Below are 13,116 nucleotides of genomic sequence, written 5' to 3'. Positions count from 1 at the left end.
GGGAAAATTTCATGCAAAGATGGGCACAATAAAGGACAGAAATGGTATGGACCTAACAGAAGCAGAAGATATTAAGAAGAGGTGGCAGAAATACACAGAAGAACTATACAAAAAAGATCTTCACAACCCAGATAACCACGATGGTGTGATCACTCACCTAGAGCCAGACATCTTGCAATGTGAAGTCAAGTGGGCCTTAGGAAGCATCACTATGAAGAAAGCTAGTGGAGGTGATGGAATTCCAGTTGAGCTATTTCAAATCCTGAAAGATGATGCTGTTAAAGTGCTGAACTCAATATTCCAGCAAATTTGGAAAACTCACAGTGGCCACAGGACTGTAAAAGGTCAGTTTTCATCCAATCCCAAAGAAAGGCAATGTCAAAGAATGCTCAAACTACTGCACAATTGCACTCAGCTCACATGCTAGCAGAGTAATGCTCAAAATTCTCCAAGCAAGGGCTCAATAGTACGTGAACCATGAACTTCCAGATGTTCAAGCTGGATTTAGAAAAGACAGAGGAACCAGAGATCAAATTGCCAACAACTGCTGGATCATTGAAAAGAGCAAGAGAGTTCCAGGAAAACATCATTGCCAACAACTGCTGGATCATTGAAAAGAGCAAGAGAGTTCCAGGAAAACATCTATTTCTGCTTTATTGACTATGCCAAAGCCTTTGACTGTGTGAATCATAACAAACTGTGGAAAATTCTTTAAGAGATGGGAATACCAGACCACCTGACCTGCCTCTTGAGGAATCTGGATGCAGGTCAGTAAGCAACAGTTAGAACTGGACATGGAACAACAGATTGGTTCCAAATAGGAAAAGGCATACGTCAAGGCTGTATATTTTCACCCTGCTTATTTAACCTCTATGCAGAGCACATCATGCGAAATTCCAGGCTGGATGAAGCCCAATCTGGAATCAAGATTGCCAGGAGAAATATCAATAACCTAGATATGCAGATGACACCACCCTTATGGCAGAAAGTCAAGAAGAACTAAAGAACCTCTTGATGAAAGTGAAAGAGAATGAAAAAGTTGACTTAAAACTCAACATTCAGAAAACTAAGATTATGGTATGTAGTCCTATCACTTCGTGACAAATAGATGATGGGAAAACAGTGGAAACAGTGGCAGACTCTATTTTGGGGGGCTCCAAAATCACTGCAGATGGTGACTGCAGCCATAAAATTAAAAGATGCTTGCTCCTTGTAAGAAAAGCTACGACCAATGTATACAGCATATTAAAAAGCAGAGACATCACTTTGCCAACAAAGGTCTGTCTAGTCAAAGCTATGGTTTTTCCAATAAGTCACGTATGGATTTGAGAGTTGGACTATAAAGAAAGTTGAGCGCCGAAGAATTGATGCTTTTGAACTGTGGTCTTAGAGAAGACTCTTGAGAGTCCCTTGGACTTCAAAGAGATCTAATCAGTCAATCCTAAAGAAAATCAGTCCTGAATATCCATTGGAAGGACTGATGCTGAAGCTGAAACTTCAATACTTTGGCCACCTGATGCAAAGAGCTGACTCAATTAAAAGACCCTGATGCTGGGAAAGATTGAGGGCAGGAGGAGTATGGGATAACAGAGGATGAGATGGCATCACCGACTCAATGGACATGAGTTTGAGTAAATTCCAGGAGTTGGAGATGGACAGGGAGGCTTGGCGTGCTTCAGTTCATGGGGTTGCAAAGAGTTTGACACAACTGAGCGACTGAATGGAACTGAACTCAACCAGTATTCTTGCCTGGGAAATCTCATGGACAGAAGTGCCTGATGTGTCACATTGGGTCGCAAGAGTAGGACACGATTTAGTGACTGAACAACAATAAACAGCCACAATTGCATTAGACAACTTCTTTCCTCTAATAGATCTCTATCTTGATAGGCAGTTAGGTAGGTAGGCAGATAGATAGATAGATTTTTGTTGTTCCTTAGCTGCTAAGTCGTGTCTGACTCTTTTGGAACCCCCTGGACTGAATCCTACAGTGGGTTGCCATTTCCTGCTGCAGGGGGTCTTCTCGACCCCGGGATAGAATCTGCATATCCTGCACTGGCAGGAGATTATTTACCACTGAGCCACCAGAGAAGCCAGATAGATAGATACATAGATGAAAAACTTTTACTATTATGTTTCTCTAGTTGAACCCTGGCTGTTAAATTAATACCACACTTTGAGAAGAAGGTATATTTTAATTTCTAAGTTAACTGTCAAAATTATAGAAGCAGAATTTAGATAAAAATTCCAACCTGCTTGACAAGAAAAGATTAAATAACAAGAAATAACTAAATCAAAAGATGGCATGGTCAGAGAGAGGAGAAAATACAGAAAGGGGGATTGAGTGTTAGAATTTAATTTAAACATAGCAGTAATTTTATTGGATAGAAGTAGATTAAATATAGTTCAAAGTCAATGGTCTTTACTAAATTAGTATCTTGGATATTTGCACTCTCGTCCTCACTGCAACATTACTTAGAACAGCCAAGATAAGGAAACAACCTAAGTGGCCGTTGAGGAATGAATGGGTAAAGAAAATGCTCTCTCTCCATATAGTGAAATATTATTCAGCCATAAAAAGAGGTCAGTTGTGCCATTTGCTACAACATGGATGACTCTTGAGGGGTTTTGCTAAGTGAAACAAGTCAGACAGAGTTAAAAACTGTGGTATCATTTACATGTGAGGAAAAAGAAGGATAATGGGTAAAAGACTGGAATGGATTTCACCAAAAAGGAAAATCCAGGTGATCAATAAACTTATTAAAAACTGCTCAAAGTGCAAATAAAAGTTAAAACCGTAATAAACTGCAAATAAAATAATATGACATTGGAAAACTTGTTTAATGTCTAAAAATCCTACTACTTGGAAAGAATGTGGAGCATTAGGTACTCCACTCCATATGTCCATGGGGTCGCAAAGAGTTGGACACAATTGAGAGATTGAACTGAACTAAAGAGCTATTTTATTCCTAGGAATATACTAAACTAGATTTTCACGTATGGTAATATTTTATAGTCATGTTTTTTCATAATTAAAAATGGAAATAACTTCAGTGTCTGTCAACTATTGAATGGATTGAAATTTGTGTATATTTCTGCATTACAATATCACACCAATGCCACAAATAGGTACAGAAACAAATGATAACAATCATATGAAGTGAGAAGACATCAAGTGTTACAAAATTATTTCATCTACATAATATCCAAGAACAAACATATATAAAAGGGATGTGTACATAGACATTTAAAAACTATGAAGGAAGAGCAAAACTATAATTACCATACATATTAAAATAATGTTTTCTTCTGGAAGAAAGGAAGGGGTATTAATCCAAAAGAAACCCAACGGTATGTTAGGGATGCTCCTAAAGCTCTATTTGTTGACATAAGCTGTTATAATTATTTTTAATACAGCACACATATTTTATTCACTCATATACTTCACAATAAAGGTATTTAGTAATAGAATCTGCCTATACCGTATGATTCTTATTTTCTGAAAAAGTAATTCATTAACAATATGACATATAAAGAGAGGAATAGATACAATTAATAATGAAGCTAATATCTACTTATTATAATTGATAATCTTTTCAATATTTCTTGCTGCTTAATTTAGATATAACTACCTTTGATATTAGGATGATTTCATTAGTAGATGCTCAACACATTACTTTAAAAATGGCAAATTCAAAGATATTTCTTACCATATTTATTAGTTGATATTATTTTCATTGCTAAACTTCATTTCTTACTTGGTTTTATAATAATGGTCTAACAGTCTATTGTAGAATTTCTTTTCATAAAGACAAGGGGAAAAAATAATCTACTGAGCTGGATCCTATTTTGGAAACGTTCTACATTTCATAGATCATAAAGTTCACATGAAACTTCATTTTTTTGTAATATATAACACTTATGTGGGCTTTCATATGCACTAGTTTTTCCTTGACGTTTTTGCAAATGTGTGGCACATTTGTTAGGTGACTTTTGTGAGTCCACATTAGTTTTGATTTCTAAAATTGAAGTAAACATACTTTCTCTCCACTAGATGGTGCCAACACCCCACCGTAAAACAACACAAACTGCCTGTACCTCTTCCTCCCAGCGGCCCCTCCCTCTCCCCAAGAGGCCCGAGCTTTTGGTTTCGCTTTTTCAAGTTAAAGATCTTTTAATTTTTTTTAGCAAGGAAATTTTGTGTTTAATTACAGGATAATTCCACTTTCTGAATTCAGATCCACTTCATGGCGTTTAGGTTACCGGAAAAATTAATCTGTCGAATTCCTAATGTAGATGGCAGCATCATGAGTGGAGCACCAATTTTCACTAATATACTAACATTCTGACGAATTTAGTCCTATCCTTTCCTTATGCTCATGCAAGGAAAAAGTAAAATTTTCTTGTCCATTAACTTATTCAATTTAAATGATTTTTATTAAAGCAGTGCAGTTACACAAAGGGTATTTATCCCTCTGTTACTTGCTTTGAACAACCAGACATGAAAGACAAGGATACAGCACTTTCATAAAATCTTCCTACTGGCTTCTCACAATATTTACTCTGTGTAGACATATTTACTATAAGAAGAGTTCTCATATTGATTATACTTCAAATGATACTTAAGCCTCTGGTGCTTTTTCCATGAACTTTTTTTTTTCCCTTATAGTAGATGAATCATTTACTTGAATGAGTTCAGGACTTTGAAAGAATAAATTTAAAATTTTATGCTTAACCACTATGGTACAGCCATTGTGGAAAACAGTTTAGCAGTTCCCCCAAACAGTTAACATATCATTCAGCAATTCCCTGGAGAAGGAAATGGCGACCTACTCCAGTATTCTTGCCTAGGGAATCCCGTGAACAGAGGAGCCTGGTGGGCTGCTGTCCATATGGTCGCCCTGAGTTGGACACAACTGAAGCGACTTAGCATGCATGCATGCATTGGAGAAGGAAATGGCACCCACTCCAGTATTCTTGTCTGGAGAATCCCAGGGACAGAGGAGCCTGGTGGGCTGCCTTCTATGGGGTTGCACAGAGTCGGACTTAGCAGCAGCAATTCCCAGGTGGCACTAGTGGTAAAGAACCCAATGCAGGAGCCAATGCGGGAGAGATAAGAGGCATGAGTTCATTTCCTGGGTCAGGAAGATCCTCTGGATAAGGGCATGGCAACTCCCTCCAGTATTCTTGCCTGGAAAATCCCATGGACAGAGGAACCTAGAGGGCTACTGTCCATTGGGTCACAAAGAGTCAGACACAATTGAATTAACTTAGTACACAAGGTGTGCTAAAGTGGTTGTGAATAGTCAGCAACTCAACTCTTAGGTATGGACCCAAAAGAAATGAAAGCAGGAACCTGAAGAGATACTTGTATACCAATACTCAAAAGAGCACAAGAGCCAAACAATGGAAACATCCCAGTGTCCATCAATAGACAAAAGGATAAACAAAATATAGCAGATATACAATGGAATATTAGCCTTATAAAGGAAGGATACTTTGATACATGCCACAACATGGCTAAATCTTGAAGACATTATGTTAACTGAAAAAAAACACAGACACGTCCAAGAACTTTAAATGGCATCTCTTGTCTCCATGAGGAAAAGAAATTACCATCAACTACACTGTTTTTCCATCTTTCCACTGCCATCTCTAAAATCTTAGTTCTGATTAGCATCATCTGTCAGCTTGATGATAACTCAACCTGCTAACTAGTCCCCAAGCTCCCCTCTCATGTTGGCATCAGAGCCACAAGCAATTTTTGCATATTTGGTCATGCCACTTCTGGGATTAAAATTCCCCTGACTTCTCCTTATCCTTGTATGTCTCCTCCCGTTGGCTTTAGAATCTGTATTTGGCTCTTGTCATTCTCTGATTTCTTCTTGTCACCTCCATCATTTATTCACAATGCCAAGGCCACCATAATTTGATTGTTTATATTTAGCTGAGCATCTCAAATGAATTTTTTTCCCCTTAGGCCTTTTGCACATCTTGTTTCCCTCCTCAGTCACATTAACCTCAGGCATTTGGTGACTAGATGCCTCATCTTTCAGGCTCTACTCACATGTTGCTTCCTCCAAGGGATCCACTTATCTCTAGGCTCCAAAATCCACTGGACTCCTCACTACCCCTTCTCCATCATGTTCCCTCAGCCCCTGCTTCGCTTTCTTCACAACGTAATTCATGATTCAGAGTTATGTTTATGTTTACTAGAATTTCATCTGTCCTCCTATCAAAATGTAACTTCTCAGAGAATAAGGACTATCACAACAATCTTGGGGATACATATGAAAAGAGAAAGGGAAGAAAAACAGCACACACGATACTCAATTTTACCCATATTATTTGCACAAATTCAATTGATTAAAGAATTAGAAATACGGAAAGTGATTGGATTCCTCTGGCTTTACAGGGCTATTTTTAATCCTTTGAGTACACATTTGAATCTTCTTAAAATCAGTATCCTCCTTGTCAACTGTCATCTGGTTAACTCCTATTCAACTGTCAGAACCTACCCATGATGTCATAACAACTCTGATATATTTCCCTCTCCTCATTGTACTTCTTACAAACCAACTCCTCAACTCCACCCTACTCCATTCTTTCATTCCAGTCTGAGTATCTTGCCTTCCCTAAGTGATCCTATAGTGTTTTCATTTATCTCCATCAAAATATATGATAAAATAAATATATTAGTGATATACAATAACCATTGCTTTTTTTCCTCCCACGTTGGAGGTGCTTGGAACGTGTTTATTGTCATAGTGCCTGGTATTTAGCAATCACTCAAAAGAAAAAAAAGATTATTGAAAGAACAAAAGAATGAAAAAAATGAATGCAAAGCTAACCCAGAGACTTTCCATTTTATCTGTGGATTATGGATAACCTGCAAAATGTCAGACTGGATGAAGCACAAGCTGGAATCCAGACTGCAGGAAGAAATACCAATAACCTCAGATATACAGCTGACATCACCATTAAGGCAGAAAGCAAAGAGGAATTAAAGAGCCTCTTGATGAAAGTGAAAGAGGAGAGTGAAAAAGCTGGCTTCAAACTCAACATTTAAAGACCAAAGATCATGGCATCTGATTCCATCACTTCATGGAAAATAGATGGGGAAAAATGGAAAAAATGACAGACTTTATTTTCTTGGGCTTTGAAATCACTGCAGATAGTGACTGTAGCCATGAAATTAAAAGACGCTTGTTCCTTGAAAGAAAAGCTAAGACAAACCTAGACAGCATATTAAAAAGCAGAGACATTACTTTGGCAACAAAGATCCGTCTAGTCAAAGCTGTGGTTTTTCCAGTAGTCATGTATGGATGTGAAAGTTGAACCACAAAGAAAGTTGAGTGCCGACGAATTGATGTTTTTGAATTGCAGTGTTGGAGAAAACTCCTGAAAGTCGCTTGGACAGCAAGATCAAACCAGTCAATCCTAAAGGAAATCAATCCTGAATATTCATTGGAAGGACTGATGTTGTAGCTGAAGCTCCAATACCTTGGCCAACCTGATGTGAAGAACTGACTCATCGGAAAAGATCCTGATGCTGGGAAAGACTGAAGGCAGGAGGAGAAGGGGACGACAGAGTAGAGATTGTTGGATGGCATCACCGACTCCATGGGCAAGAGTTTCAGCAAGATCATACTGAGTTGGTGATGGACAGGGAAACCTGGCATGCTGCAGTCCATGGGGTCACAGAGAGTCAGACTCCATTGAACTGAACTGAACTGAATGAATAACCTGGAGAAAAGGCATTGTAGATGGGAACAAAAACAAAAGATAAGACAAGGGTACAAATGGTTAGTGCTCTGTTGAATGAACCCAAAAAATCTAGCATCTGTAAAATTCCATTCTACATCTTGTTTATGGGTCCTATATTTGAATTTATTTTATACTTTTTGAAGTTCAGAATCATTTTAACTTAGTTCAGAAAACTTCAGAGAACATTTGAAGGAACATTTCTATAATCACTTTTCTATCTATTACCTTTCTGGTTAACAAGGTTTAGAGGAAACTTGGCTCTCTCAGTCAAAATGTCAAAACAAATAAAAGTACCTTGTCAAATCTTTTTTCTTGTATTATTTTCGTGATTTTTTTTTTTCTGTTCCATTACTTTACTTTCTCTGAACCATGTTTATAATGTTTCCTTTTAGTCTTAAGTTAAACTGCAGCACTATTTTTTCAGTGACATCATGTCCTTTTTGAGCACTATGTCCTGGGACTGGTTCAAGATGTTAATAAATGGGTAAAGTACACATTAGTTAAGTGATCACAGGACAGGTTGCTTGGCAGAATCTCAGGGCAGGCAAGTGGGGAATGGTGTGTGGGGTGAGAAGGGGGAGGAGGCGAGCTGAGAAGAAGGAAACATCCAAAAGCATAGGATCGTCACAGATTGAGGGAATAAAAATGGGTCAACTCAGACTGAGGCTCAAGCCCTAGCCATAAAGGCCCCCAGATAAAGAATGCCTCCTTATCTGTGCTTCTACTTGTATTTGAAAACATACTTCAAGCTAAGAATAATTTTAGCAATACTTAAATAATTTAGTTCTAGTTTAAAATTGCGTGCTAAGTCACTTCAGTTGTGTCCAACTCTTTGTGACCCTGTGGGCTATAGCCCTCTAGGCTCCTCTGTCCATGGAATTCTCCAGACAAGAAGACTGGAGTGGGTTGGCATGCCCTCCTCCAGGGGATCTTCCCGATCCACATTTCTTGTCTCCTGCATTGGCAAGTGGGTTCTTTACAACTAGTGCCACTTGGGAAGCCCGTAGTTTGAAATTACGTGCAGGCGAAAGAGTAGCATGTGCCTTCCCAGGCTGGACCTAACCTCAAAATCAGCAAGGCTCTCCCTCTCCTGGCCTCCCTGGGGGCGTTTGCTCCACCCGTTGTCAAAGCACCCAGAGAGCACTTCCTCCATCAGATCTTCCTTCCTGGGAACACCTCATCTTCCAAATTGCTTAATTCTGTTCTTACCTCCATTCATTGCTACCCTTTGCCCACTAAAATTGTTGCAGAAAACTTATCAACATATAATTCACAGTAAATCATGATGACTAAATTTAACTACCCCAACTCTTACATATGGCCTTCCACATAAATTTCAGACTGATTGAATGTATGGTATTATTAATATGTACAACTTTTTAAGAGAAGAGAAGATATTGAAGACAACTGGTCTATTGCTCTACTTTAAGTCACACCATATAGGTAAATACTCACACTACTAGCTCTGAAAATGTGAGATTTTCTGGAGAGAAAGGATTCTTACTTATCACACTAGAATTGAAACATAGAGTTTAACTTTCTGGATTAGATAACTATATGTGACATTCATATCTATCCTTGTAAAGGAGCAATTGTTATGAATTTATAATTAATTCTTATAATATCAGTTCTTTTTGCATTAAAATAATTTTTATAAATTTATAATTAATTTTTAAGATCATAATATCAAACTTTTTGTATTAGAGTTAATTCTAATTCAAACCCACCTTGTACTTGAAACAATAAAATATATTTAAAAAATAAGTTCTCTGTGTTGGAATAGAATCTCTCTGATATGTAACATATTTCAGGTCCTGAAAGAATGTATTTACCCTTTTAACCTCCAGAATTAGAACACATATATCTTGCCAAGCAACACAGCCATCATGCCTTGGACATGCTTCAGCTATGTTTTGATTTCTTTACTTTAATCAGACTGGAATTTGGGGGCCATGGTTAATTTCAAAGTGTATACACTTTTTGGATCTTAAAAGGTCTTCTTGAAAAATTGGTTACAAGATATTCCAGAAGGCAGAAACAATGTCTTACAACTGAGGAACTGTCATTCTAAACTCTGTAAATCTGACCAGATTCTTAGTAGCCTGGAGTGACTCCCCCTGAAGCAACTGATGTGCTTGTTCAACTAAGGATGAAAATGCAGATAACCTACTGCACTGAAAAGGTACTACTTGGTCTCCAGTATAAAGGAAAAACTAATAGAGAGTTGAGTTTATAAATTCCTCCTGTTGGTTACTATTTCTCTTTAGTAGTGATTAGTTTTGTTGAGGAATGTTCACTCTTAACAAAACAGAGACCATGTAGGAAATGCTGAAATGCTATATCTAGTTGAGTGAAGCCCATTGTGATAGCAGACACAACTGTTTTTTCTCAATGTCTCAACCTAGCATTCAGTATTCAATTTAGTATTTCTCAACCTCTCAATTTGCATTCTGTAGTTATTTCTACATAGGAGACAAAAAAAGAGGCAGATATTGAAGTATATGTGTATATTTTTAAATGACCAAAGCCACTCTTTAATAAAATTTCTGTTAGGTATGTTAGACCAGTGCAATTGATTGACATTTGAACTAACAGTTTCAGAAATATTTGGTGAACACACAGTAAAAGAGCAGTTCTATATCCACTGAAAAAGTGAAAGTCACTCAGTCATGTCCAACTCTTTGTGACCCCATGGGCTTATCCAGGCCAGAATACTGGAGTGGGTAGCCTATCCCTTCTCCAGGGGATCTTCCTGATCCAGGAATTGAACTGGGATATCCTACATTGCAGGCAGATTCTTTACCAACTGAGCTATGAGGGAAGCCCCCATATCCACTGAAAGCTCATGTAATTTTTCTCTACTAGCTTGTGCATTGTGGGTGTTTTTTGTGAAAACCATGAGGCTAACCTAAACATTACTTGAAATACTAAAGCTGTACTTTATCTAGAATGTGACCAGGTTGATAGCCATTCTCACTATAATGGGTATAGTGCTAATGCTCAGTTCATTAGTGGAAACTGATGTCACATTCAAACATACATTGATGAAACATAAAATACAAATGAAATGAGTCGGCTGGAATAAATTAGAGAAGAAAGGACTTTAAATCACTACTACTTAAGTTTTATCATTTATTCTTTGTAGCAACCAATTTTAATAATAATTCAAGTTCCACTTTGTTATCACTGAAACAGTTTAATTAAATTTAGCATCAATTCTTAGCTTTAAACATGAGTAGAAACAAAATAAATCTTCCCTAGCATGACAAATGCAGTCAGCAGAAAACCTCAGCAAACAGTATGTCAATCGGGAAGCACTAAAAGTATTTTTATTAAAGAAAAGATAGAAACACTTGTGTAAAGAAAAAGATGCTTGGTATTGATAACATTACATTGTCCCAAAACTCTTTGCCAACGTAATCATCTCTTAGTATATTTTGTTGTAATATTAGTTATTGCTGTAATATTTTTATGGATGGGTAAATGATTGTATACCTAGTTTAAAAAGTGGCTGGATATAAGGTTTATAAGCTAAAAATCAAGTAATCGCATATTAGCATGTATAAAAAGAAAAGACTTTATCTTTAGAAAAGTCTTAAACACATTTGAGATAATCTGAAAAAATTACTAAAGGATATAACTTAAAAAAATAACTGCCAAAAAAATAAATAACTGTCGTTATTTTCTAGATTGAACCATCCTCAATATTTGCTAATATTCCTCACTGCCTAGAGGTTGACCTAAAATAAGCATTTGATCAAAATTTGTTGACAGTGAAAAATGCTGGGAATTCATGAATGATAACTTTAAAAAATGTCAGTCAAACATCTATCGCATAATTGGTTGCCTATCATGAACTAGAAAACCAAATTTCCTCCACAAAGAAATTTTTTCATCTATGAGGAAAAAGTGATAGAGTTTAATTATCCAGACATTTTCTTACTGATATAAAGAAAAAAAAACCTGCACTCAGATGTACTACCCCTAAAGGCTATTCTTCTAGAATATGTTATATACAACTATTGAGGGAAAAAATCCCATTGAGCAACTTTTACAAAGGTTTCATATGCAATTTTTTTTCAAATTTATATATTTTCATTCTAATGATGCAAGTGGTGTTTGACTCCAAGACTTTTAAGGCCATCACAGTTATCAGTTGTAAATGATGAGTAAATTTTTCTTCAGAAAGATTTAACATCTCTATCTGAAATAAGTCCAATCATTGTAATATGAAGGCTTTATTTTCTAATTTATTTTCTTGTTCTGTATATGTTCATGTACTTCTTAATACTTTCACATAAGGTGAAAATTCTAAGCAAAAAAAAAATGTAAAGAGCATTCTATGATAATTGCAATTATGACATGTTACAGTTTTTGAAAATAATTAACACATTTTCTAAAATTTTATATTAAATAAAATTATGATGAATAATCAGATATGCTATTCAAATAAGCTGCTTATATTTTTTGACCTTTTTAACAATGTCAAAAGTGTCTCACACAGTAGACCACAGAACAGTAACGAAATCACATTTTCTAGACCAAGTTTTTCTTACTGCCATAAAATGCATGTTAGCAAATGTTTTGCAATATAGGAAAAAATAAAAAGCAAAACTCTTACCTTCTGCGACACAGACAGTCCACAACACAAGCCACACAACTTTTGCTGGAAATCTCATTTTGGAGACCCTTCAGGGCACATCTAGCATTAACAGTGCTCACCACTGTGTCAGGTTCTCCTCTGCTAAAAACTGTGAAAAGTGCAGGAAACCACTTGCTCCAAAAGGAAGTCGAAACACAGCTTGGGAATTAAAGGGATTGCTAGATGTCCCGCCCATCAGAAACTTTGCAAAGTGAAAGAAAAATCTCAGTCAGGAGCCTCAGCAATGCCAGAGTTTGAGCCTGCGCTCCCACTGAAAGTGAATGCCGTGACCTGCCCTTGATTTGTTTTTATAAACCCAGGCTAGTTCTCTGGAAATGTTCAGGTTCTTGGAATGTGCATAACTGGTAATACTTTCTGCATTTCACAAACACTCCGATTCATCAGACCTATTCAGATCTACCATCTGTAACCTCAGGAGATTAAAAAATAAATAAATAGAAGCTCTTTCAAATTCATTTACAGAACTCCAGGTTAGGCAATGCTTTCACAATCAAGACCCAGACAACAGGAATAGACTTTGCCAAGAATGCAAGTGCTGGCTGATTTGGAGGCCTGCTTTTCCTGCAGTTCAAGCAATTAATCTTTTAAGGATTTGTTATAAAAGTGTGTAAAGCAACAGGCTCACTCTCTTTAGGTACGAAAGAGTTTAATAATTCAAAATTCAAGAAATTGAAATGCTGAATTTT

The 13,116-nt window shown here is 36.8% G+C and overlaps 1 protein-coding gene across 6 annotated transcripts in view; it reads right to left on the bottom strand.

The window, feature by feature from the left end:
- The window catches only part of CFH (complement factor H), a 118,536-nt gene extending 106,026 nt beyond the window's left edge, over nucleotides 1–12,510 (bottom strand). For all 6 annotated transcript variants that reach the window (XR_014054710.1, XR_014054711.1, XM_081493300.1 and 3 more), the window contains exon 1: nucleotides 12,389–12,510. Coding sequence is in view for 4 of the 6 variants with exons in the window: in XM_081493300.1 (XP_081349426.1) it covers nucleotides 12,389–12,446 (58 nt within the window). In the remaining 2 variants the exon portion in view is untranslated. The remainder of the gene's footprint in view (nucleotides 1–12,388) is intronic.
- Between the last annotated feature and the right edge of the window lie 606 nt (nucleotides 12,511–13,116).

Source organism: Giraffa tippelskirchi, chromosome 5 (genome assembly GCF_054371585.1).
Source record: "Giraffa tippelskirchi isolate mGirTip1 chromosome 5, T2T-mGirTip1v1.2.pri, whole genome shotgun sequence".
Lineage (NCBI taxonomy): Eukaryota > Metazoa > Chordata > Mammalia > Artiodactyla > Giraffidae > Giraffa > Giraffa tippelskirchi.
Note: the sequence above shows the minus strand (reverse complement) of the source record. Positions and strands in the feature narration are given on the sequence as shown.